The following is a 27,923-nucleotide window of genomic DNA, read 5'->3' as shown; positions in this document are numbered from 1 at the left end:
GTGAGCATATGCTTATTTGGAAAAATGGTGCCAACAGACTTGCTCAACTCAGGGTTCCCACAAACCTGCATTTGTTAAAAAAAAAAAAAAAAGCAGTATGTGCAAAGTGCAATAAAATGAAGTATGCCTGTAAATGCTATGTAAATAATTGTTACACTGTATTGTTTTCAAATTTCTATTATTTTTACTGTTTATCGTTTTTTAAAAAAGATATTTTCAATCCATAATTGGTTGAATCTGCAGGTGCAAAAGCTGTGAATATCGAGGACCAACTGCATACCATTGTAAATGGGTGTTTGGTCACAACAGTCAGAAGCTACAACAAAGGTATGAACTACAGATGAAAATAATTTAAAAGACATTCTGGGATAAAACAGACAATAACCGAATGGATGCAGATGCTGGAGAAGGACACTTCCTTCGCTGGTCCTGAACTAATCCTAGCAAACTGAGGTGACTTCATAAATCCTTTATCTCTTCCACTGGAATAATCACATGACATTGTTATTATATCACTTTGTCAATTTTAATTTTTTTAAAGTCCAAACAGAAGAGGAAGATACTTTATCAATTTTAGAGTAATGTACTATTGTGTCCACTTCTGCTATTAAATCATAAACTCTTCCATGATAGAAACTTAGTATTAATTTTTGCATCCTTCACTGTTCAATGCATATAGTAGGCACTTGATGTTTAATTGTTGCATAAATGTACAATAAATGAACTTACATTTTGCTTTTTCTTCTCCTGAACCAAAGCTACATAGCGCAATGCAATCTTGGTCAGAGTTGTGGCAAGGGACGCAGCAACAAAGAAATCTCCATCCAGAAGGAATCCTCTCAAGGGAGGTCTGCAAAGCAATCAAGGAAAATCAAACCCACCAACTTGTTAAGCGGCATGCAGCTTTTGCATAAATGATTGATATAGGCCTATTAAACACTCTTACTACCTTCCTTCAGTGAAAAGAATACCTCAGTTAACTAACTCCTTAGCTCCCAGAAGAAAGAAGGAAAAAGAAAAATAATACATGACTTTAAAACATAACTTTGGCCAGGTGTAGTGGCTCATGCCGGTAATCCTGGCACTTTGGGAGGCCAAGGCAGGCGGACTACCTGAGGTCAGGAGTTCGAGGACAGCCTGGCCAACATGGTGAAACCCCCGTCTCTACTAAAAATACAAAAATTAGCTGGGCATGGTGGCACACATCTGTAATCCCAGCTACTCAGGAGACTGAGGCAACAGAATTGCTTGAGCCCAGGAGACAGGTTGCAGTGAGCCATGATTGTGCCACTGCCCTCCAGCCTGGCCGTCAGAGCAAGACTCTGTCTCAAAAAAAAGACAACTTATCTCCAAATGACACAAAAGTCAACAGAATATGGAAAGATAAAATATTTAATTAAGGGCATATGTAATTGCAGCTAATGAAGTACATCCAAATTCCAGCTTACCTAGTTATCTACTAGTTAAGTCTCAAATTCCTCTTCCATAAAATGGAGATAATATATTCTATCTCAAAGGCTTATTGTCAAGACTATACTACTTTAGCACAACACCTAGCACTTAGTGGGTATTCAATAAAATTTTAGGCATAGATTTCACCATCTTCACCATTAAAATTTACTTAATACAAAAATGCACAATTTTATTCCATCATTTAGAAATTGAAAAATCTTCAAAATGTTTTCAGATGCTAATAAACAACAAAACTCAAATATCATCAGTTACCCCCACTTAGCATTTTCTGAGTAAAAATAATTTGAGTTTAAACAGAACAGTTATTTCCATAAAAACACTGGAAGGGACAGAAGATTAAAACCATCAATACAATTCCTAGGGGGATGAACTTAAACATCTTCCTCTTCTCAAGTACCTTACATGGCAAATATTTTCATTTTGGTTGCAAAAACAAAGAGAAAAGAAATCATATGACTGCTTTACATACAAGAGTAATAATAAAAATAGTACAGCTGGCAGAGTAATAATGTGCCATACATTACCTGTCTTCCTCTTTCTTGGTGGGTCTAGAACTGCTAAGGGCACTCTGAGTTGCATAGGTACCCATTTCAGTAACCAATTTCTGAACTGGCCCCACAGTTATTTCTTCTTCAGGTTTTAATTCACCAGCTTCTTTCTTTATTTCTGACTCTACAATCGGGATCTAAAAGTCAATTGGAAACATCATTTTAGTAATAGTATCAACAGCAAGCAAAATTATATTTAAATATTTGATTGTTTCTCTAAAAAAGAAATCCCATTACCCTAATGGGATTTTTGGAACTGGGAACTCTGCTTTCAATTTATTTCCTTCCCAGGACAATGTAGTGGGTAGAACAGGGGCTTCAGAGATGGATATTCCAGGGTTTGAATTCTCACTCTGCCACTTACTACTTTGGACCTCAGTTTCTTAATCTATTAAGGGGAAATCTTAATTTTTTCCACACATTTTACCTAATAGAAAAATGCACTAAACAGTGTCTAACACAAAGTAGATGGTCATTAAGCCTTATTCCTTTTTCATTGCTTTCCTTGAAATTTTAACCACAACAGTACTCATCCTTCTAAAATGAAATAAATCCGACTTATTTGTACATAATAAATTCATCAACTTTTAAATTAACTGAATGGCTACTATGTATTTATTACTCAATACCAGTCCGTCATCTAATGTAAGAGCACTAAGAGTATTTAATCATTACCTATTTTAATTTATTTTATAGGTGAAAAAAACTGATGTCCAGTTAGGTTGAGGAACTTATATTCAAGGTCCTCCAGCTAACTGTGGACAGAACAATGACTAGAACTAATTGTCAGGTCTCCTGACAATGAGTCCACTGCTCTTTCTATTCTACCATAAGGTTGTTAGGATGAAGAATACTGTCAGTTTTAGTACATAAATATTCTAAAGTCAGACTTACTTACTCTAAGGCATTCTTCCTTCAAAATACAGGCTAAAGCAGAAATTTACAAGCTGCTTCTTCTTAATTTTTTTGTTTTAAATAAACACAGAGTATTTTGTTCAAACAAAATCTAACCCGGAGTGTAAATAATGTAAGTAAAAACACAAAAGCAAATCACTACAAAAAAGTCAGATTTTCCTAAAGGAGAAACTACCATATAAAGTAGCATTTACTAAAGAAAAACATACCTCTCCAAGGGACCTGCGGATCTCAGTCATCACACTCTGAATGTCTTCCTTGGTACTACAGTATTCCCCCAGGATCCATAATGCTCCTCGGTAAATCCTAGGGCAATACAAGATCTGAAACGTGAACTTGGCAGACAAATCTTGAAGCAGAGATCTTTCTTTGTTAATTTAAGCACAAATAAAAACAAGGGTCAGGCACGGCGGCTCATGCCTGTAATACCAGCACATTGGGAGGCCAAGGCCAGCAGATCACTTGAGCTCAGGGGCTCGAGACCAGCCTGGGCAACATGGTGAAACCCCATCTCTACTAAAAATACAAAAATCAGCCGGGCATGGTGGTGCACATCTGTAATCTCAGCTACTAAGGAAACTGAAGCATAAGAGCTGCTTGAGACCGGGCAGTGGCTACTGTAATCCCAGATCACCTGAGGTCAGGAGTTCAAGTCCAGCCTGACAAACACGGTGAAACCTCATCTCTACTGATAATACAAGAAAAAAAAAAAAAATTAGCTGGATGTGGTGGCAGGTGCCTACAGTCCAGCTACTTTGGAGACTGAGGCTGGAGAATCGCTTGAACATGAGAGGCAGAAGTTGCAGTGAGCTGAGATCGCACCACTGCACTCTAGCCTGTGCGACAGAGCAAGACTCCATCTCAAAAAAAAAAAAAAAAAAAGAGCTGCCTGAATCCAGGAGGCGGAGGTTGCAATGAGCTGAGATCGTGCCACTGCACTCCAGCCTGGGTGACAAAGCAAGCTTCTGTCTCAATAACGAAAAAACAAAAAACAAAAACCAACAAGATTCTGCAGTTCTAAAGTATTTTAGATAAACATTTCAGAAAGAATCTAACAAAACCTAGGTTTCAGTTCTCTCCAGAAATCACAAAGATCAAAAGTAAAATAATTGTTCTTATTAATTATTATTAGGAACATTCTAAAACTGGTAAAACAGTAAAAATAAAATACCAAAATGTTTCCGAGAAAAGTGTCCATTTAGGACACAGTGAAGGTAAATTTGGCTTTATCACTTACTATTATAAGAAATGTATTATTTTATGGCCAGGCATGGTGGCTCACACCTGTAATTCCAACATCTGTGGAGGATGAGGTAGGAGGATTGCTTGAGTCCAGGAGTTCAAGACCAGCCTGGGCAACATAGCGAGGCCCTCATCTCTCTTTAAAAAAAAAAAAGAAGAAGAAAATAAAAAAAGAAAACCAGGAATGTATTGTTTCAATATAAAAAGTAATTCACTTTTTATTTTCAGTCACTGAACAGAGAGGCAAGGTGTTGAACTAAACAATGGAAACAAAAGAAGTACAAGGGATCAGTAAAAAAAAAAAAAAAAAAAAAAAAAAGTAAAGAAAGCAACCATTCATTCATTCATTTAGATTAAAAAAATAAATAGAGACAAAGTCTCACCATGTTGCCCAGGCTGGTCTCCAACTCCTGACATCCAGCAATCCTCCCACCTTGGCCTCCCAAAGTGCTGGGAATATAGGTGTGAGCCACCATACCCGGCCAACAATTCTTTAGTTTACAATGTTAAACTGAATAAAGTCCTTAGTCATCTTTCCCGTAAGATTTTAATTAAATTTATTCAGAAAAAAATAATTATAGAAACCAAAGCTCTAAGCGATTATGGCTGTCAAAAACAAATCCTCAGTGTTATAGTTTTTTAAAATTTGTTTAGCAGGCTTTCCAGTTTTTGCTGGAAAGCCCTCCCACAAAAAAAAAAAAGCAAATCCTTAATATGATTTTTTTTTTCACAAAAGAAGCAAATCCTGCTCTGTTCACTTCCATAAATATTAATATATTTTCATATCATAAAAACAATTTCGTACTTGTCCCTTCTTTCCTATCTTAGACATACTTCAAGTCTGTTATAGACTATCTATCAGATGCTTTAAATGAAACAAAATTTGATGCAACAGTGCTTTCTCATTAGCAAAGGCTCTCTGAAGGAAAAGACAGATTTAGGTTGCATTTTCAATCTTTCTCTTCATTAAATGTGAAAGGAAGATACAAATAATAGTAATAGCCAAAAAGCGATGACATTTAGAAATACGCTCTTTAGTTACTTTAAGATTCAAAATGTTTTAGAGAAAATCAGAATAGAGACACTGAGCTAAATCACTCCTAAAAAAATTATTTTTTGGCCATATATTGTGGATTAACTGAGAGTAAAGGAAGCATGATGCTTGTTGTTACACTTGTCTTATTTTGGCTTGATTGTCCTCTCCATTCTATTTTCTATCAACTGAACCTTTAAAGATAAAAACCGATACAATGCTTATTTGACCTCACATTTAAATGTATTTTAAACATACTTGACAGATTTAATAGCATGAAAGACTTCAAGCATCTTCTCAACAATAAGCATTCTCAGGTTATCAAAGCGCTGAATGGCTTCACGAACAAACTCCAAAACATCAGCAGCTGCTGCTTCATTATTGTCACTGAGAAATTCCATTAACTAAAAGAGAAAAAAAAAAGGGAAAACAGAACAATTTTCCAAAAGAAAAATTATCTAGGACAATAAATAAATCCATAAATTTATAAAGAATGTAATTTTTTTGTTGTTTTCTAAGAGACAGGGTCTTGCTCTGCTGCCCGGGCTAGAGTATAGTGGCACAATCATAGCTCACTGCAGCCTTGAACTCCTGGGCTCAAGTGATCCTCTGGCAACTTCAGCCTCCCCAGCAGCTAGGACTTCAGGCATGACACTATGCCTAGCTAATATTAATTTTTTTGTAGAGACAGGGTCTCCCTATATTGCATCGGCTGGTCTTGAACTCCTGGCCTCAAGTAATCCTCTTGCCTAGCCCTCCCAAAGTGCTTGAATTATAGATATGAATCGCCAAGCCTGACTCTTGTAATTCTTAATAATTTTCAAATACACAACAAAATGTAAATTGAGAGACAAGTGCTATTACGTAAAGAAAGTCACAATGGCTTTTCTGTTTTATGATTAAAGATAAGCCAGAGATCCAAAACTCAAAATAAATTAATTTCATCCTCCTAAATTGTAACTAAAAGTAAAATCATTTTAGAAAGAACTCAAGAGCTCAGAGGCAAAAATCAAATTATAATAACATATCTCACTTATCTGATAGTGACAGAAAGCAAAATATTCGGGGGGAGGGACTGCATTGGGAGTTATACCTGATATAAATGACGAATTGATGGGTGCTGACGAGTTGATGGGTGCAGCACACCAACATGGCACAAGTATACATATGTAACAAACCTGCACGTTATGCACATGTACCCTAGAACTTAAAGTATAATAATAAAAATAAATAAATAGCCGGGCGCGGTGGCTCAAGCCTGTAATCCCAGCACTTTGGGAGGCCGAGACGGGCGGATCACAAGGTCAGGTGATCGAGACCATCCTGGCTAACACAGTGAAACCCCGTCTCTACTAAAAATACAAAAACTAGCCGGGTGAGGTGGCGGGCGCCTGTAGTCCCAGCTACTGGGGAGGCTGAGGCAGGAGAATGGCATGAACCCGGGAGGCAGAGCTTGCAGTGAGCTGAGATCCGGCCACTGCACTCCAGCCTGGGCGACAGAGCGAGACTCCGTCTCAAAAAAAAAAAAAAAACAAAAAAAAATAATAATAATAATAAATAAATAAATAAATAAAAAGAAAGCAAAATATTCTAGGTATGTTAATTTTTCCTATAACTGATTCCTTTAAGAGCTAAAGCTATTTAAAATAAGTACCTATTTGCCTTACTGAATAATACATACACACAGCATAATTTTACTTTAGGTAACTATATCATCAATTAAAATAATATTCAAAGCTATTTTTTTGGTCACTGTTTTTGTTTTTTTGATGAATATGTAAGTGAAAGAAGTCACAGCCCTTACCTTTCTGAGCTTAAAGGTAGAGGTAGACATAAAGATCACTTCTCACCATGAGATTTAATGGTCCCAAGCAGTTGAGATTTCTGGAGTTTGACTGTCAAATAATTAGCTTTTTAAAAAAATTCTTTTAGAGAATTTCAAAATTAAAGTGATCAGAATTACATACCACAGGAATAACATTTGCAGCCATATCTGGAAATCGGACAGAACAAGAATGCAATGTTCGCACTAGGAGTTGTCTGTATTTGTCAGTATCTTCATGCTCAGACACATTATTAGTTTTTATCACTTCCTTCTTCAGGACAATAACCAGCTATAGAACGAAGTAAAAATAAGTGAGAGTTACATCACATTTCGGCCTGATAGCTACAAAGTGTTGTCAGAGTTTCGTTTTACCTCTTCAACATTCCTAGAAGAGACAAGATCCAGTGCTAACTGCAGAGTCTTCTTTCGTACTTCTAAGTCTGGTGTGCTCAATACTCTTAGGATATCCATAACCAGATCCTAAAAAAGAAGAAAAAATCAAGAATTAACACCAATCTTTCTGGTCACAAGAAAAGTATATTTACTACAGAATGGTGGGGTTTATCTATCATCACTTTAATTCTTTAATCAATAACAAAACCACTAGTGGTGGAAGAACTAGATATTTTGGGTCTCCTGATACACTGCAGTATGAAATAATAGCACATGACACATTCAAACTGACAATGTTTACTCCGACTCTGTCAAGCTAAAGCTCAAGCTCCAACTTACAGTTTATAGAAAGTAAGAGAAGTCAAAAGAACAAGCTAAACAACATAAGAAAGTAGCCATACACATCCAGAAAGAGGGGCATTTTATAGTATTACTGGTCTGGTCTCTTCAACAAATCAGCATCATTAAAAAAAGATACTGTCCAAAATTAAGAGACTGAAAGGGCATAACCACCAGATATGATGCATGGTTACAAAATGGGCAAACTAAACAAAAAGGGCTTTTGGACAACTGGGAAAATCTACATATAGACTTGGTATTAGATAACATTAATAAATTATTAACAGTTTCGTTAAGTGTGATAATATTATTTGACCCCATAGGAAAATGTAACATTTAAAAGATGCATACTTAAAAACAATTCAAAACTGATAAAAAAAGTTCTAAGAGTGAACTCCTGTATATCCTTCACCTACACTCACCAGTTAATATCTTCCCATATTTGCTCTTTTTTTTTTTTTTGAGACGGAGTTTCGCTCTGTCGCCCAGGCTGGAGTGCAGTGGCAAGATCTTGGCTCACTGCAACCTCTGCCTCCTGGGTTCAAGCAATTCTCCTGTCTCAGCCTCCCGAGTAGCTGGGACTACAGTAGCACACCACCACATCCGGCTAATTTTTGTATTTTTTAATGGATACAGGGTTTCACCATATTGGTCAGAGTGGTCTCGAACTCCTGACCTCAGGTGATCCACCCACCTCAGCCTCCCAAAGTGTTGCGATTATAGGCATGAGCCGCTGCACCCGGCCCACATTTGCTCTTTACTGCTAATCATTTTAGTGTATCTCTCTCAAAGGTAAGGATAATTTCTTATATAACCACATTATAATTACCAGAGAATTTAACATTGATCAATACTATTAACTAATATACACACCATATTCCTATTTCTCAATCTGTCCCAATAATGTCCTTCATAGAAATTTGTTGTTGCTGTTGTTCTGATCCAAGATCAGACTGCATTTACCTGTCATGGGGTTTTATTTTTATAACCATTATTATTCTCATGGATTAAACAAATATGGTGATAATTTTCTAGAATCAGATCAACTTTTATTCTCAATCAATTGGTATAAGAATTTTCCATGAAATGTAAATTATATTCAAATTAAAATGAGTATGTCACTCTAAGAATAGTCAATACAGTACAAACCAAAAAGATAAAAAAGATAATATCGAGTTATTTTAGAAAAAAATTTTTTTTTTTGAGACAGAGTCTCACTCTGTTGCCCAGGCTGGAGTGCAGTGGCGCGATCTCAGCTCACTGCAACCTCTGCCTCCTGGGTTCAAGTGATTCTCCTGCCCTCAGCCTCCCAAGTAGCTGGGATTACAGGTGCACTTTACCACGCCCAGCTAATTTTTGTATTTTAGTACAGACTGGGTTTTATCATGTTGGCCAGGCTGGTCTCAAACTCCTGACCTCAGATGATCTGCCCATCTCTGCCTCCCAAAGTGCTGGGATTACAGGCATGAGCCACCATGCCTAGCCATTTGAGAAATTTTTTTTTATGGTAAAGATAATACCCCAAAAGTCTATGACGACTCAATAATTAACACTTTAGCTGATCAAAATATAAACCGCTCAGTTTTCAAGCATTTAGGTTAACCAAGATGGGCAAAGCTTTAGAATGACCTAAATTTGAAAAATATTTCATTTAAGATCCCTCTCTTTCAGATAACACTTACCTGTAATACTCGTTCATGAGCAGGATGCTCTTTTAATTCTATCAAGCGATCCAAAACTATGAGTTTTACATTGTTGTCACTCTCCTTAATAATTAAATCAATGTAACACTGAGCAGCGGCCTATATAAAAAAAGAAATACATTTTAAGAAGTTATTCATCTATCATAAACATAAAATCTGAAAATAAGCATGCACGTGAATGCGCACGCACGCACATACACACACTCCCATGAAGGCACAATACACTCATTAATTAATCCCTGTACTAGAGTTTATACATTATACATTTTGTTCTGAGGAATGGGTTCCTCTAGCCCCTTGTTATTTTCCAAACTTACAGAAGATTAGAGGCATTACAAATTACAAGGATGAAAAAAAGCTGCTACAGGTAGAAATACTTACTAATAGCCAAAAATTAAGGATTGAAACTAAGGAACAAGCCAGAAAAAAGCAGGAAAAGAATCCCAAGAAGTACATCTATTAAGCATATTTCAGTTTAGAGGCAAAGTCTAACTCATCTGCATTGCAGTACAGAAACAACAAGAATATAAAGATCACCCAGAGTTGTTAAAATATTTTAGTATTTATAATAATTATTAAGACAAAAAATGTGTATTTTAGAATGATAGAATAAAATATCCATACTGATATAAAGAAAGAAGGAAGGAAAAGAAGGGAGGGAGGGAAGAGAAAGAACAGCCCTTCCTTGCACAAGAATTTCATTAATAAATATTGAATGAGAGAAATAGAAAACCACCATTAGAATATCATAGCAATAATGTTGTAAGAAAATCCACTGATGGATGCCGAAATAAGTAGGTGTGAATTTGAGGAACAACAGTGTATTTGCATAGTTTCAAAGTATCTCCCCCCACAACATTTACTGATTATACTAGAAATCATAAAACTGGAAGATCTGGCAGACAGCACCTTCACTGATCAAGGTTAACATCATCAGTAATAAGATATATAGAAATCAGGCCGGGCGCGGTGGCTCAAGCCTGTAATCCCAGCACTTTGGGAGGCCGAGACAGGCGGATCACGAGGTCAGGAGATCGAGACCACCCTGGCTAACATAGTGAAACCCCGTCTCTACTAAGAAATACAAAAAACTAGCCGGGCGAGGTGGCAGGCGCCTGTAGTCCCAGCTACTCGGGAGGCTGAGGCAGGAGAATGGCGTAAACCCGGGAGGCAGAGCTTGCAGTGAGCCAAGATCCGGCCACTGCACTCCAGCCTGGGTGACAGAGAGAGACTCCGTCTCAAAATAAAAAAATAAAAAAAAAAAGATATATAGAAATCATGTACTCCTTGATAAGATACACTGAGAAGGACACATCACTTCTGTGATATTCTTTCCAAAAATGTACAACCTCAATCTGAGAAAACAGACAAACCCAAGTTGAGGGATATTTTACAAACAAATCAGTCATTCTTCTTCAAATGCGTCAAGGTCACGAAAAATAATAAATGACTAAGAACTAGCACAGACTACAGGAAACTATGATATGACCACTAAATGCAATATGAAATCCTAGATTAGATCCTGAACAAAAAACGGACATCAGTGGGAAAACTGATGAAATATAAATAAAGCCTGTAGTTTGGTTAATAATATTGTTCTAATGTTAATTTTGTAGTTTTGACAATTATACAATGATTACAGAAGATGTGAACATATGAGAAAGGTTGGGTGAAGAATATATAAGAACTATGTCCTGGTCGGGTGTGGTGGCTCACGCCTATAATCCCAGCACTTTGGGAGGTCGAGGTGGGTGGATCACAAGGTAAGGAGATCAAGACCATCCTGGCCAACATGGTAAAACCCTGTTTCTACTGGAAATACAAAAATTAGCTGGGTGTGGTGGCGTGCGCCTGAAGTCCCAGCTACTCAGGAGGCTGAGGCAGGAGAACCACTTGAACCTGGGAGGCGGAGGTTGCAGTGAGCCAAGATCATGCCCCTACACTCCAGCCTGAGCAACAGAGTGAGACTCCATCTCAAACACAAACAAAACAAAAAAACCAAAAAAAAAAAAGGAACTTTGTACTATGTTCGCAGTTTTTCTGTAAGTTTAAAATTATTTCAAAATAAAAAATAAAAAAAAATTTCAAGTTTTGGAGGGTAAAGCAGTAAATTCTCTACTTTAAACAATTTGGCTTTTAGAACAGCTCATTCTCTGAATAGATTAGGGGTTGCTGATGTAGTCTTGATAGACTAAATTAGAGAAAGGGAGAAAGGTAATACTCTATTATTGAAAACATTCACTAAAACTTAAAATCTACATGTAACATTTTTCTTTTAATTTTTATTTTCTTAGAGACAGGGTCTTACTCTTTCACCTAGGCTGGAGTAATCACAGCTCACTGCAGTCTTGAACTCCTGGGCTTAAGCTATCCTCATGCCTCAGTCTTCAGAATAGCTGGGACCATAAGCACACACCGCCACGCCCAGCTAATTCATATTATTTTTTGTCTTGCTCTGTTGCCTAGGCTGGAGTACAGTGGCACCACCATAGCTCACTGCAACCTCGAACTCCTGGCCTCAAACAATCATCCCACCTTGGCCTCCCAAAGTACTGAGTCTCCAGGCATGCACCACCACACCTAGCACCAGCTAATTAAAAAAAAAAAATGTTCTGTACAGATAGGGTCTCTCTCTGTTGCCCAGGCCGATCTCAAACTCCTGGTTTTAAGCAATCCTCACAGCTTGGCCTCCCAAAGTGCTGGGATTTTAGGTGTTAGCCTCTGTGCCCAGCCACACACATAACTTTTGACTCTCCAAAACTTAACTACTAATAACCTACCGTTGGCCAGAAGCCTTACCAATAACACACACTTGATTAAAACATGTTTTACGGCCGGGCGCGGTGGCTCAAGCCTGTAATCCCAGCACTTTGGGAGGCCGAGGCGGGTGGATCACGAGGTCAGGAGATCGAGACCATCCTGGCTAACACGGTGAAACCCCGTCTTTACTAAAAAAAATACAAAAAACTAGCCGGGCAAGGTAGCGGGCGCCTGTAGTCCCAGCTACTCGGGAGGCTGAGGCAGGAGAATGGCGTAAACCCGGGAGGCGGAGCTTGCAGTGAGCTGAGATCCGGCCACTGCACTCCAGCCTGGGTGACAGAGCGAGACTCCGTCTCAAAAAAAAAAAAAAAAACATGTTTTTTGGTCAGGCGTAGTGGCTCACGCCTATAATCCCAGCATTTTGGTAGGCTGAGGTGGGCGGATCACTTGAGGTCTAGAGTTCGAGATCAGCCTGGCCAACATGGTGAAACTCCATCTCTACTAAAAATACAAAAAATAAGATGGGCATAGTGGTGGGCACCTGTAATCCCAGCTACTCGGGAAGCTGAGGAAAGAGAATTGCTTGAACCCAGGAGGTGGAGGTTGCAGTGAGCCAGGACTGCCCCACTCCCGCCTGGGTGACAAAGCAATACCTTGTCTCATACAAAACAAAACAAAAACCCATATTTCATATGTTAAATGTATTATATATTCTTACAATCAAGTAAGCTAGAAAAAAGAACATGTTAAGAAAAGCGTATGGAAAATATTTACTACTCATTAAGAGGAAGTAGATCATCATAAAGGTCTTCATTCCCAACCTCTTTACACTGAATAGGCTGAGGAGGAGGAGGAGAAGGAGGAAGAGGGATTGGTCTTGCTGTCTCAGGAGTAGCAGAGGTGGAAAAAAAGTCCATGTATAAGTTGACCTGTGCAGTTTGAACCTGTGTTGTCAGAAGTTAATTGTACTGTCATTCTCTGTCTGTATCTATATACATGTGTATGAAAGCAGGAAGGAAGAAAAGAAGGAAGGATGAACAATGTAAGGCATCAAATAGTTTTACAAAATTTGTAGTTGTTCTCTCTGTGCCATGTAACCACATAGTGAATTGCAATGTCACTAAATCATGAGTGCTAAGACAGAAAATCAATCACCTAACCTGGCCTCAAAAGAAATACACAGTACCTTGATTGCAGTTGGTGCACTAGAGAGTGTCACTAATGTCCCAGCAGCTTCATATTTTACAGCAGGGCTGGATGACTGTAGTAAGTTATAGATGCAGCGAATAAAACGAGCTCTTTCTGATGGATTAGCATGACAGACCTGGAAAAGCAAACATTAAGACTTCAATTGATTTCAGGAACGCTTGTTTTCAAATGGAGTTTTTTCATGAACGTCAGCTTATGGTATGCTAGTTTTCTCGATATGAAAGCTAAGAACAGTCTTATGAGGACATATGAAAATGTCAGCCAAAATGGGATGAGACACTATGACACAACAATGGTAATTTCAGAAAGAAGTAAGAGGCCAACAAAAACATAGATAAGAAATGGCTTTACTAGATAGGATGGTGTGAACAAAGTAATTTTTATAGCTATGCATTCATTTATTCATCCCATCATAATTTATATTTTTACTGTTTTGTAAAAGGTTTTCTGATGGCTTAAAACATGTGTATGTTATACACAAGTGAAAGAGAAAAAGAAATGTAAAGTAACAAAAGTAAGGACACATTAACCCAGTACACTAATATGGGTACTGTCACAGGATATTAAATTTAGTCCTACATTTTTATTCTGGATGCCAAAGAGAAACATGACGGATGATATAAATCTCAATAGCTAATAAAAGTAAAATACCAGTTTTTCAAGCAAGAAAGATAACACATTTTTCCCAAGTACTACTACTTACTATTTGAAACTATACTTAACTTTGGAGAAAAAACTACAAATTTCTATCCCATTCTAAACGCATCCTGATACCTTTATTTGCATAGCAAATATCTCTTATTTTTTCTCTTTTGAAGTCAGTATTCAGATTTTCCTAAAATATATATAGTCAAATCTCTATTACATGGACATGACTTAAAAGCTATTCCCTTTTACTAAAACATGGACCCTACTAAACAAGTCATTAGATAGCAGAGAACTGCTAATTTTGAGAACCTCAGTGGCATCCTAATACACATGAATTAAAAAGAACTATAGGCTGGGCATGGTGGCTCACGCCTGTAATCCCAGCACTTTGGGAGGCTGAAGTGGGCAGATCACGAAGTCAGGAGTTTGGGACCAGCCTGGCCAACATGGTGAAACCCCACCTCTACTAAAAATACAAAAATTAGCCCGGCACGGTGACATGCACCTGTAATTCCAGCTACTTAGGAGGCTGAGGCAGGAGAATCGCTTGAGCCCAGGAGGTAGAGGCAACAGAGAGCCACGATCGCGCCACTGCACTCCAGGCTGTGCAAGAGCGAGACTCCACCAAAAAAAAACAAAAAACGAAAACAAAAACTGTGTATTTACAGTCTTGGTTTCATTTTAAACTTCCATTCCAAACTACTGGTACCTTGTGTTAAGAGAAGCCCCTTCCCCCAGAAGCAACGACATCTATAATCAGTTAGTACTATCTACTACAGATGTTTTGACCATACTACTGTATTTAATAAAGTCATCTGGACCTACATTTTGTTGGCCTCTAATGGTATCAATAGCAAAGTTGGATCTTACTGTACCTTTTATCAGAACATTAAGATGTAATAAACTCTTTCAAAGGATATATCACGTTAAAGTATTGCCAATATAGCACTTCATTTAAAAATCCAAAATTCTTAGCTGGTTTTACATTTCCTGTCAATGGCCTACAATGTCATATTTCATGCATTTAAATTTTTTCTATTCTCTTTTACAAACGGAACATAAAAGGTATTTAAGACTTTTTTGTTTGACTTTAGTAGTCTGATATATGCTCAAGAAAATCTTGAATTTTATCCTAAAGCTTAATTCATAATCTATTCAGTGACTGGGAAGTTCACAATGATTTATGTGAGCTACACTGGCTCAAGCCATGAATTTTTATCAGAATCTTTATGGAGGTTTGAAAGGATATAAGCAAGTATTCTACTTGGAAAACACAATAAACCAAAAGTAAAAGAAAAAAAGGCTTTACTAGGCTATGCTATAAAATATTTATACTATTAAAATATATTATCCTAGCAACTATTATCCCAGAAAGAAACTATTTAACCCTGTCTTAAACTGCTGAGTTTATTTTACCCGTCATAGATTATCATTCTTACCTTATAAATCAGTTCAACAATAACCAACTGCAGAATGTCTCCAAATGTTTGAACTTGATCAATACAAGTACTTAAGTAATCCAAAGCTCGATCCTAAAAAAATTAGAATATATTTATCGTCCTCCACCTCATTCAATAGAAGAATTTAATGCATCTTAAAAAACATTACAACTCAATATAAAACAAATGAGGAGATCAGGGCAAAGAGATATTAATTGGGAACAAAAATCAAGAATAAAGTTAACATATAAAATATAAGACATAAAGTTAAATATATTTTCTGGAAATGAGGCACAAACTTGGGGTCTGATTTTCTAGCAACTAAACCAAAGAGGGAAAAACTATGTGTTATGGGATTCAGGGTATCCATACAATCAAAACCAGCTGCTTAGGTATATAGTTATTCCTATTACTGAGACCTAAAAGAAAAATCTCCTATGTGTTCTCATATATTGGACACTGTAATATAAAGAACTACAATACTGAAAACATCTCTCTCCAGTAAAAGTATCAATAAATTTTATTGAACTATTTCTGATTATGTCCCTTAATGTAGGTTAACAGCATAATGCCAAAAGCATTGGTCAGTAAAACCAATTACACAAGAGGACAAAACACTGTGGCTCATATAAACAGCTTTCTCATAATCTTGTTTAGGAAGACAAAATAGGCCGGGCACGGTGGCTCAAGCCTGTAATCCCAGCACTTTAGGAGGCCGAGACAGGCGGATCATGAGGTCAGGAGATCGAGACCATCCTGGCTAACACGGTGAAACCCCGTCTCTACTAAAAATACAAAAAACTAGCCGGGCGAGGTGGCGGGCGCCTGTAGTCCCAGCTACTCCGGAGGCTGAGGCAGGAGAATGGCGTAAAACCCGGGAGGCGGAGCTTGCAGTGAGCTGAGATCTGGCCACTGCACTCCAGCCCAGGAGACACAGCAAGACTCCATCTCAAAAAAAAAAAAAAAAGGAAGACAAAATGACAATATCGAAGACTGCTTCACATGCCCATTAACATTGTTACTATCAAAAAAAAAATAGTAACAAGTGTTGGCAAGAATGTGGAGAAGCTGGAACCCTTGTGCGCTACCAGTGGAACGTAGGTAAAATGGTAGAGAGGCTGTGGAAAACAGTATGGCAGCTTCTAAAAAAATTAAAAAAAGAAGTGCTGTATATTCAGTAATTCCACTTCTGGGTATATACCCAAAAGAACAGAAAGCAAAGTCTCAAACAGATAAGTGTACATCTACGTTCACAATAGCATTATTCCTAATAGCTAAAAGGTTGAAGCAACCCAAGCGTCCACCAATGGATGAACAGGTAAACCCAATGTGGCATATATTTACAATCGGGTATTACTTAGCCTTAAAAACGAAAGAAATTCCAACACATACTGCAACATAAATGAACCTTGAAGACATTATTCTAAGTAAAATAAGCCAGTTACAAAAGGACAAATATTGTATGACTCCACTTATATGGACTACTTAGAGTAGTCAAAATCACAGAGACAGCAAGTAGAATGGTGGTTGCCAGGGACTGGGAGGAAGTGGTAATAAGGATTTTTTTTTGATGGGTACTGAGTTTCAGTTTTGCAAGATAAAAAAAGTTATGAGGATGGAAGGTAGTGATGGTACTACATTATAAATGTATTTAAAATCACGGAACACTTAAAAATGGTTAAGGTGATAATTTTTGTTATGTGTACATTACCACAATTTTAAATAATTAGGGGACAATCCATTAAAGGAAGATCTGGGGGAAAAAAGTAACAGTATCTAGATTTCAGAGGAATGGCAGGCCTCCATATTTTTCAGTCTTCATGCATATTATTTCCCATATTTTGGTGATAAATACTGGCTAGAAAATTTCAAGATTAGATGGCATCAAGGTGTACAGAGTAATTGCTAACCAAAAGTAGATCCATATACTTTAACCACCAGCAGAGCAGGATGCAGAGTTGGCACCCACGTATGAAAGTTGAAGAACCTAAAAGGACACACATCTACACTGAAAGCCACTCTATTTCCACAGGCATGGCTAAAGATGTACCTATGCAAAGCTACTATTTTTCTCTACTAAACAATTTTAGATCTATACCAACATAAGAAAGAACAGGTCATCAAAGCCCCAAAATGGAACACAGCCATAATAATTTCAATTTTAAAAAACTGTAAGGTGGCTGTTCTAAAATGCCTCTTCAATGTTTAATTGAAAAAAAGAATGTATATGTATGCAATATTTTAGAGAAGGTTTTAAAAAAAATGTATTTTTCTACAAGCCTAAAATTATCAAAATACACAAACCACATGAACTAGAAACAAAATTACTGACTAAAAACATGATTAAGCCTATGTAATACTTTTAATCCTCACTTAAATACAGTAATGAAAGTATTTTTTAAAAAGTACTTCACCTGATCTGCATGAATTAGCATCATAAATGCATTCCTTTTGCAACTTGCATCCTTCTCATTCACCAGAAAATCATGTATCAGTTCAGGAGCATCAGGTATAAGATGTTCAAAATTTCTTTAAATAAAACAGATACCCATATTTAATAAAAACCTACCTTACTATTTTAGTAACTCTCTGGACAATACCAAAATTAAATTTAATCAAACTTTACAACATAAATTATTCTTTTGCTTTTTTTTTTTGAGACAGAGTCCTACTCTGTTGCCTGGGCTGGAGTGCAGTGGTGCGATCTCAGCTCACTGCTGCCTCCACCTCCGGGGTTCAAGTGATTCTCCTGCCTCAGCCTCCCGAGTAGCTGGGATTATACGGTGCCCACCACTATGCCCAGCTAATTTTTTGTATTTTTATTAGAGATGGGGTTTCACCATGTTGGCCAGGCTGGTCTTGAACTCCTGACCTCATGATTTGCTCACCTTGGCCTCCCAAAGTGCTGGGATTACAGGTGTGAGCCACCACGCCCAGCCATTTCATTTGCTTTTTAAAACTTTTTTTTTTTTTTTGAGACGGAGTCTCGCTCTTTTCCCCAGGCTGGAGTGCTGTGGAGTGATCTCAGCTCAGTGCAACCTCTACCTCCCAGGTCAAGTGATTCTCCTGCCTCAGCCTCCTGAGTATCTGAGACTACAGGCACGCACCACTATGCCAGGCGAATTTTTGTTATTTTTTTAATAGAGACGGCATTTTGCCATGTTGGCCAGGCTTATCTCATACTCCTGACCTCAAGTGATCCACCCGCCTCAGCTTCCCAAAGTGCTGGGATTACAGACATGAGCCACCATGCCTGGTCTGCTTTTTGAAACTTCAAATCAATTAGAACTGGGAGAAGGAAACACAAAGTTACACCTTCATCTATTAAGTTATCAAATTATACGTTTTCTAGTTCAATACAGAAAAAGCTGATTTATTCAACATGCCATCTGTTAACTAGTGTCTCTAATAACTGTTGTGCATACATTTTAAGCATATGAATATATTAAGAATTATATTAAGAGGAAGAAAATAGTATCTTGGATTTTATTAGTTGTGCACTATTTACTTACTGACTTGCCTCTTCTTTTGGAAATTTAGAAATATTAGTACACAGAAGAGTGAACACTAGCTTAATAAAATGCATCACCTTGCTTCAACAATTATTAATTCATAGCTAGTTTTGTTTCATCTATATCCTTGCCAAATTTCCCTCTTGCCATATTATTTTGAAGCAAATCACAGGCAATAGGCAATGCATCCTTTCTTCTGTAAATATATTGGTAGATTTCTCTAAAATCGAGGACTCTTGTAAAACTAATTATTCATCATCATATCTCACAAATTTGAACAAATTTGTTCAAATTTCCAACAGTCTTATAAATGGCCTAATTTTTCTATATGCACTATAGTTTAAATTCTGAAATTTGTGTAGTCTGTATGGTAACATTAAAGGAACTCACCTACATTATTATTATTATTATTTTTGAGACGGAGTTTCGCTCTTGTTGCCCAGGCTAGAGTGCAATGGTGCGATCCTGGCTCACCGCAACCTCTGCCTCCCAGGTTTGAGCAATTCTCCTGCCTCAGCCTCCCGAGTAGCTGGGCTAATTTTGTATTTTTAGTAGAGATGGGGTTTTCCATGTTAGTCAGGCTGGTCTCGAACTCCCGACCTCAGATGATCGGCCCACCTTGGCCTCCCAAAGTGCTAGGATTGCAGGCATCAGCTGCCACACCTGGCTCACCTACATTATTAACCAGAATACCACTTTCCTTAATGGATAAAATCTAATAGTAAGATAACTATGAAATTGTATCTTAACCAACAAATCTACTAAAGTACAAAGATGCTTATAAACATTACATTGTAGTGCTTAATGAATTGATACCTGTGACTGTAAAAACTGAGCATTCTAGCTTCATCTAACTGATTCCTTGAATTGGTTTAAAAATTCAAAATCTCAGCCAGGTGTGGTAGCCCATGCCTACAATCCCAGGCCTTTGGGAGGCCAAGGCGGGTGGATCATTTGAGGTCAGGAGTTCGAGACCAGCCTGGCCAACATGGTGAAACCCTGTCTCTACTAAAAATACAAAAATTGGCTGAGCATGGTGGTGGGTGCCTGTAATCCCAGCTACTTGGGAGGCTGAAGCAGAAGAATCACTTGAACCCAGGAGGCGGAGGTTGTTGTGAGCTGAGATCGCGCCACTGTGCTCCAGCCTGGGCAACAAGAGTGATACTCTATCTCAAAACAAAACAAAATTTCAAAATCTTCAGCTTTCTAAGAATTAGAATCAGTTATAACTGTAGCCCTTCTCATTTAAAAATTAGTTCCTTCCTCAAAGCTTCTGACGGTAAAATGAAAAGACCGACATTCCACAAAAAGAATTCTAAACCAAGGTCCAAAGTTAAAAGCTAAGCAAGTGAACACATAAAGTGGCTTGGAGTAATATGGTTGAGAATGATAGGCACTGTCATAAAATGTAAAGTATATAACTTATTTAAAGGGGGTTATTGTTATCCAAGTTCAGCAGAATGTTGTTATGTGGAAGCTAGGGCCAGCGCTGCCAGATCTTTTGACTTTTCAATGTTCATAATAAAATATACAGTGCTGGCCATACAAACTATAGCTCCGGTTGGCACGGTGGCTCAAGCCTGTAATCCCAGTACTTCGGGAGGCCAAGACAGGCGGATCACAAGGTGAGGAGATTGAGACCATCCTAGCTAACAGGGTGAAACCCTGTCTCTACTAAAAAATACAAAAAAGTAGCTGGGCGAGGTGGCGAGCGCCTGTAGTCCCACCTACACAGGAGGCTGAGGCAGAAGAATGGCGAAAACCTGGGAGGCGGAGCTTGCAGTGAGCTGAGATCCGGCCACTGCACTCCAGCCCCGGCGACAGAACAAGACTCCGTCTCAAAAAAAAAAAAAAAAAAACATAGCTCCAAGCTATATTCAGTCTGCAAGCAACCATTTTGGAACCATTAGTCTAAAAGACTAAACAGTCTTCACAAAATGAAGCTGAAGCAGTATCTTTATTTACCTATAGATGGTATAGATGGCCAAAACAGCATTTCTTCTAACATAGCTGTGTCGATGCTCCAAACACGCACGAATAGCTGGCATTAAAGGTTCTAGCAATTCTGCTTCTTTCAATTTGCAAAGAAAACGAAGAGTAGATCCTCGAATAAATTCATTAGGATGCTGAAGATCCTGATATAAAAATTAAAATATGAAATGCTGAGTTTCAGCTTTTTACAAAAAGAAAATTTTAATGCAAAACTTTCCAATGAAAAAAATATACATTTGAGAAAAAAGACCTAGATTACCAGACAATTTCCATCATATTCTTGTTGACTGAAGCAATTTTTACCTATCTCATCAATGTCTTATATGTGTCACTGTTTTTTAATATATACACATAAAATGTATAGAAAATGTCTGAAAAGAGTGACAATAAAACTTTTTACAATAACTCTTTACAACTTTAATTCCAAATCTCTACAACTGACATCTTATCAAAGACTCAATTTTAACAATTAAAACAAAGTCCATTCTACCAATTTTATATCTAAATTCAAAGCAATATTCAGACAAAATTAAGATGTGGTTTACCTTTCTATATGCATCACATACAAGGATCATCTCGTGTAAAAGTCTCCCATCTGGAGTTGTTTTAGGAACAATTTCCCAAAATACCAGAAGTAATTTCTTGATAGTGTGATCCTGAAGAGGCAGCACAAAACGAATGATGGTCATCAGAAGTCCAGGAAGCTTTTCACCATTCAGAATCATAATGATTACTTTCTTCAATGCTTCAGTCTTTGACTTTACATCTCCCTTTTCTGAATCACAAATTAAAAAAAAAAAAAAAAGCACAATTATTTCAAAAGAAAATTCATCACATAAATTTAAAAGCAATTAACAAAATAAAATGTGTCTTCTTACTTCAGTATCAGCAATGGTAATAAAAGTATAAACCCAAGTGACAAGCGTTCTTCACCTGGTTCTCCACCAAACAAGTTGTCTTTGCTCAAGTCATTTATCTCTGGAAATCAGACTCTTTATATACAATATGAAGGCACTGGATTAGATTTCTGGTTCCCAGCCAACTGAGTTAATGCAGACTCCATGAATCTACAGTCATACCAAGTAAACATGTGCTTCAAAACACATATAGCTATTTTTCAAAATGTAAACACATGCTATTAATTGCTTCTGAATTCAAAACAGCTTTTAGCTATTTGTGTGCATTTTAGCAAAGTTAAAACTACTATTAAGGGAGAATAAATATGTAACTTTTTTAACGTTAGAAAGAGAAACGTCATACTCAAAAAGGCGGAAACTAAAATAGTGCATTATTTCTAAAATCTCATCATAGTTCTACAGGCTGTAAAACTTTAGAATCTTTCTTATCATCTGGAAAACTGGGAGGTAATTCAAATGTTCTAGATTAGTAGTCATCATTTAGAATTAAGGATGACACATTTAAGATAAAATGCTAGTTTACTGTTATTTAGCCTAAAAACTCTGCAATATAAAGTATTTTGTGCAAAACTATCTATAATTTCACACCATTATCATTGCATACTGAAGAATTTATAGTACTAAAAATCTTCTGGATGCAAAATTCAAAGGCAGAGAAGTATGTAGTAGCACACTGCTACTACAACTGTTTAGATCATCAAAATAAATGAATTATCTTGGGAAGGGGAGAAGAAAGAGTGATCACAAGTCTTAAATAATCTCAGGACCATTATGAGGAAAAGAACTACAACTAATGGGTAGTAGTTACCGGGAACCAGATTTGGGCCTAAATATGAGAAATAAATTTATAATGATTAGAGTTAAGCAGCTATTAAATGAAGAGTTCTGAGGATCAGATGAGGTGGCTCATCTGGCCCACAGAACTCTTCATTTAATAGCCACTTAAGGCCGGGCGCAGTGGCTCAAGCCTGTAATCCCAGCACTTTGGGAGGCCGAGACGGGCGGATCACGAGGTCAGGAGATCGAGACCATCCTGGCTAACACGGTGAAACAACCGTCTCTACTAAAAATACAAAAACTAGCCGGGCGAGGTGGCAGGCGCCTGTAGTCCCAGCTACTCGGGAGGCTGAGGCAGGAGAATGGCGTAAACCCGGGAGGCAGAGCTTGCAGTGAGCTGAGATTCCCGCCACTGCACTCCAGTCCGGGCGACAGAGCGAGACTCCGCCTCAAAAAAAAAAAAAAAAAAAAAAAATAGCCACTTAAACTTTTTGTATTTTTACTAGAGATGTGGTTTCACCATGTTGGCCACACTGGTCTTGAAATCCTGACATCAAGTGATCCACCTGCCTCAGCTTCCCAAAGTGCTGGGATAATAGGGATGAGCCACCGTGCCCAGTCTCAACTCTTCTTAATGGCAAAAATATACATTAAACTGCAGAGTACGTATTTATTTATTGGTTGGAGGAAGGTAGTTAAGGCAGCTTCAATTAAGACTAGGGCATCGTTCCAACTAGGGGCAAATTTTGTTCTTTACCTTTCTACCTATAACCTTAAGTATCCTGAGGATCTAATAATGAAAAATTTTAAATTATGAGGGGGGAAAAAACAATAATGAGTGTATTCACTATTTTGCATTCAAGTATCCCACATGAATATGGAAACAGGGAAATATATGTGGCTTATGCATATAATGGTATCATTTTAAATGTCATAAAAGTGGGTTTCTTTTCCCTTCTCTAAAAATAGACCTCTATAGAAACCTAGTATTAAGTAACCTAAAATCAGGAGGTATTCCATTACTGCTGATTAAGAAGTAGGATTAGGCAAGTAAAACATTAAGTTTCTTTTCAAACTGCAAACTATCTTCTAAAAGACACTTTCTATATTTGAAGCATAATTCTCACTCTGCTCTGTTTAAATAATATTTATCAGTTTAAGTTATATTTATTTTTAGGAGTTCAATTAAACAAGAATCATAACTTTGGAAAGTGTATTAATTATAAATTTTTTTTCTTGACAAAATCACTCACAAAGCGGAGACAAAGTATACATTTTTAAAATTCAGAAATATGATAAATTCAGTAAAGTTTGAGGACACAAAACCAACATACAAAAATAAGTGGCATTTCTATATGCCAATAGTGAACAATCTGAAAAAGAAATTTAAAAAACAATCTAATCCCATTTACAATACCCACACATAAAATTAGATACCTAGGAATTAACTTAACCAAAGAAATGAAAGAGTTCTACAATGAAAACTACAAATACTGATGAAAGAAGTTGAAGAGGACATCAACAAATGGAAAGATCTTCCATGATCATGGATTAGAAGAATCAATATTGCTAAAATGTCCATAACCACCCAAAACAATCTAGATTCAATAAAATTCCTATCAAAATACCAATGACATTCTTCATAGAACTAGAAAAAACAATCCTAAAATTTATATGGAACCACAAAAGACCCAGAACAGCTAAAGCTATCCTGAGCAAAAAGAACAAAACTGAAGGAATCACATTATTTGACATCAAGTTATCCTACATAGCTATAGTAACCAAAACAGCATGGTACTGGCATAAAAACACACACAGACCGATGGGAAATAATAGAGAACCCAGAAACAAATCCATACACCTACAGTGAACTCATTTTGACAAAGGTGCCAAGAACATACATTGGGGAAAAGACAGTCCCTTCAATAGTGGTGCTTGGAAAACTATATACAGAAGAATGAAACTTGTCCCCTATCTCTTAACTTATACAAAAATAAAATCAAAATGGATTAAAGGCTTAAATCTAAGACTTTAAACTATGAAACTACTACGAGAAAACATTGGGAAAAATCTCCAGGTAACTGGTCTGGCCAAAAATGTCTTCAGTAATACCCCACAGGCACAGGCAACCAAAGCAAAAACGGACAAACGGGATCATGTCAAGTTAAAAAGCTTTCGCACAGCAAAGGAAACAACTGACATACGTGATGAGACAACCCACAGAATGGGAGAAAATATGTGCAGACTACCCATCTAATAAAGGATTCAGAATGTGTGAGGAGCTCAAAAAACTCTATAGGAAAAAATCTCATAATCTGATTTAAAAATGGGCAAAAGATTTGAACAGACATTTCAGAAACACATACAAATGGCAAATAGTCATATGAAAAGGTGCTCAACGTCACTGGTCATAAGAGAAATGCACATCAAAACTACAATGAGATTATCATCTCACCCCAGTTAAAATGGCTTTTATCCAAAAGACAAGCAATAACAAATGCTGGTGAAGATGTGGAGAAAAGGGAACCCTTGTACACTGTTGGTAGGAATGTAAACTAGTACAACCACTATGGAGAACAGTGTGGAGGGTCCTCAAAAAACTAAAAATAGAGCTACCATAGGATTTAGCAATCTGACTGCTGGGTATATATCCAAAAGAAAGGAAATGAGTACATCAAAGAGATATCTGCACTCCTGTTTGTTGCAGCACTGTTTACAACAGTCAAAACTTGAAAGCAACCTGTGTCCACCAACAGATAAATCGATAAAGAAAATGTGGTACATATACACAATGGAGTACTATTCAGCCATAAAAAAGAATGAGATCCTGCCATTTGCAACAACATGGATGGTACTGGAGGTCATTACGTTACGTGAAATAAGTCAGGCACAGAAAGACAAACTTCACATGTTCTCACTTATTTGTGGAAGCTAAAAATCAAACAAACTCATGGAGATAGAGTAAAAGGATGGTTATCAGAGGTGGGACGGGTAGTGGGAGGCAAGTGGAGATGGCTAGTGAGCACAAAAAAAAGAAAAAATGAGTTAGACCCAATATTTGATAGCACACGGGGTAACTACAGTCAATAATAATTTAATTGTACATTTAAAAATAACTAAAAGTATAACTGGTTTGTCACACAAAAGATAAATGCTTGAAGGGATGGATACTCCATTTTTCCATGATGTGATTATTATGCATTGCATGCCTGTATCAAAGCATTTCATGTACCCCATAAATATATACATCTACTGTATACCCACAAAAATTAAACATTAAAAAAATAAAATTCACAAATATAGTTGTTTTCTTGTTTGCAAAAATGCTTAAAAAATGAAAAGTTAAACTTTTCTGGAAAATACATGTCTATTCCAGTGTTGATCTAATTGTCTGGGTGGGTAACCCAAAGAACAAAGTTCTTTTAGTTTTACAAGCTAAGTAACATGAAGTTAAGTGCACAACAGAATTAAGATATTCCAATACACATCTTCAATCTGTTGCCTAGAGAATATCAGCTACATTAAGTACAATATATTGAACTCCACAAAAAATATGACATTTTGAGGAATATCTAAACTATTACAATTTCTTTAGGTTTACTGAGATGTTCTATTTCAAACAACCAATATTTAAAGAAGTTTGCATTTTTAATAAAAGGTCTATTGAAGAGATCCTAGAAAAACTTTAGACAAAAATTAAGCATTTCTAATTATAAAGGAATATGAAATATGAGTTTTTTATTTTCGTCTTTTCTTTTTTCATTTCATTCTCAAAATAATATCAAAGTTTACCTAGATCATTTTTTAAGCTAATTTCAGATGGTGGTTCTGAATCCATTGGCACGTTAATTAACGTGTAGCACACGTTCTCAGCTGCCGTCATGGTTTCCGGTTATATTATAATTAATCCTTGATACAAGATTTAAGGATGCCAGAAAATCTAGAAAAATAAACACAGGTACATGATTACAAACCGCCCCCCCCAAAAAACAAACAAACAAAAAAAAACCCAAAAAACCACAAACCCGTATCTATAGTGACATCTTAAAGTATTAGAAAGGACAGGTCAATCTATACCGTGTTCCCATAAAAATAAATTCTAGTAAAAACCACACTGTCAGCTCCCGCATAAGGTATATTATCTATCACTCCCCCTTCGCATGCCGGTCCAGTGTTTGAGAATGCTGTACAGCCGAAGGAAGGCCCACAGAACAGTGACAGTCCCCCAGCCAAACCCCACAATGTTATCGAACATACAGTTTTTAACACAACACACAATCTGCATGCTCAAGTTAGGAGACCTTGTGCCTGAATACTCCGCCAAAACCCCAAAGCGCTTTATCGCGGTCCTTGGTGGGTTCCGACTACACATCCGCCGGTCCCTTAATCAGCAGGCTGCACCCCCACCTCGCCCCACCCACTTCCTCCTCCCCTTCCCCCAGCAAAGCAGGCCTGGGCCGGAAAGGGTAAGCCTCCGGGTCTTGGGAGGGAAAGACCCCTGACCAATACAGAGGGCGGGATGGAGCGTCCGACCCGGAGCTTCCTAGCCCCCCGCCCCTACCCCCCACCCTGTCCCCTCTGCCAGGCCCAGACGCAAGCGGCCTAGTCAATCCCTTTCCGCATCTTCCAGCCAGAGAGCCAGTTCTTCCGACTCTGCCCGACCCACCACTCCTCCGGGACTGGGGGCTTGTGGCCCACTACCAGGCTCTGAGGGGTAGTGGTTTGGGGCAGCCGTGGATCCGTCTACTCCGGCTCCAACCCGCAGCAGCGGCTGCGGCTCCAGAGTCCTTGGCTGACGTGGAAGGGGGTGGGGTAACGACCAAAGCCACAGCCACCTAGCACCTACGGCGACTCAGAGAGGACATGCCTTCTTTGTGCAGCGCTTGCGCGCTGCAAGTATATCCTATTTTCTTACTCTTCTCTTGTCCAGGGTTGGATTAGGCCGCAGAGCAAGGAAACCACGTATTTTCTAGTTTTCCCTGAAAGCCAAGTGCTGAGTTAAGCACTATGCTCATTTAAACTCTGACTGGAAATCGTTCCTTCTTCCAGGAACAGTCAAGGGGAGGAAGTGCTTGGAGAGAGGGAAACTTGCGGGGCTGTATTCCCGTGAAAAACAGCTCTGGACTGGAAAGTGGAAACCCAGGAATCCTTTTTCTTGCTCACCCCCTAATAAACTGGGAAAGTAACTAATACTATTG

The 27,923-nt window shown here is 37.7% G+C and overlaps 1 protein-coding gene and 1 non-coding gene across 4 annotated transcripts in view; one reads left to right on the top strand and one right to left on the bottom strand.

The window, feature by feature from the left end:
- The window catches only part of COPB1 (COPI coat complex subunit beta 1), a 49,738-nt gene extending 22,181 nt beyond the window's left edge, over positions 1 to 27,557 (bottom strand). The window contains exons 1-15 of one of the 3 annotated variants that reach the window (XM_023230776.2): positions 27,392 to 27,520; positions 26,518 to 26,665; positions 21,910 to 22,098; positions 21,577 to 21,806; positions 21,005 to 21,174; positions 17,942 to 18,056; positions 15,528 to 15,620; positions 13,418 to 13,555; positions 9,451 to 9,570; positions 7,409 to 7,516; positions 7,179 to 7,325; positions 5,470 to 5,615; positions 3,146 to 3,242; positions 1,998 to 2,158; positions 730 to 850 (exon numbers count right to left, since the gene is read on the bottom strand). In XM_023230776.2, coding sequence (XP_023086544.1) covers positions 730 to 850; positions 1,998 to 2,158; positions 3,146 to 3,242; positions 5,470 to 5,615; positions 7,179 to 7,325; positions 7,409 to 7,516; positions 9,451 to 9,570; positions 13,418 to 13,555; positions 15,528 to 15,620; positions 17,942 to 18,056; positions 21,005 to 21,174; positions 21,577 to 21,756 — 1,596 coding nt within the window. In that variant the 5' untranslated portion in view covers positions 21,757 to 21,806; positions 21,910 to 22,098; positions 26,518 to 26,665; positions 27,392 to 27,520. Of the gene's footprint in view, positions 1 to 729; positions 851 to 1,997; positions 2,159 to 3,145; positions 3,243 to 5,469; positions 5,616 to 7,178; positions 7,326 to 7,408; positions 7,517 to 9,450; positions 9,571 to 13,417; positions 13,556 to 15,527; positions 15,621 to 17,941; positions 18,057 to 21,004; positions 21,175 to 21,576; positions 21,807 to 21,909; positions 22,099 to 26,517; positions 26,666 to 27,391 lie in introns of all 3 variants that reach the window. The other 2 variants (XM_023230774.2, XM_023230775.2) reach the window with 2 other exon arrangements.
- On the top strand, positions 4,803 to 4,863 carry LOC111555100. The gene has a single exon (XR_002735411.1). It is a non-coding gene; the product is annotated as a U7 small nuclear RNA (small nuclear RNA).
- Positions 27,558 to 27,923: the final 366 nt, after the last annotated feature.

Source organism: Piliocolobus tephrosceles, chromosome 13, assembly GCF_002776525.5.
Source record: "Piliocolobus tephrosceles isolate RC106 chromosome 13, ASM277652v3, whole genome shotgun sequence".
NCBI lineage: Eukaryota > Metazoa > Chordata > Mammalia > Primates > Cercopithecidae > Piliocolobus > Piliocolobus tephrosceles.
Note: the sequence above shows the minus strand (reverse complement) of the source record. Positions and strands in the feature narration are given on the sequence as shown.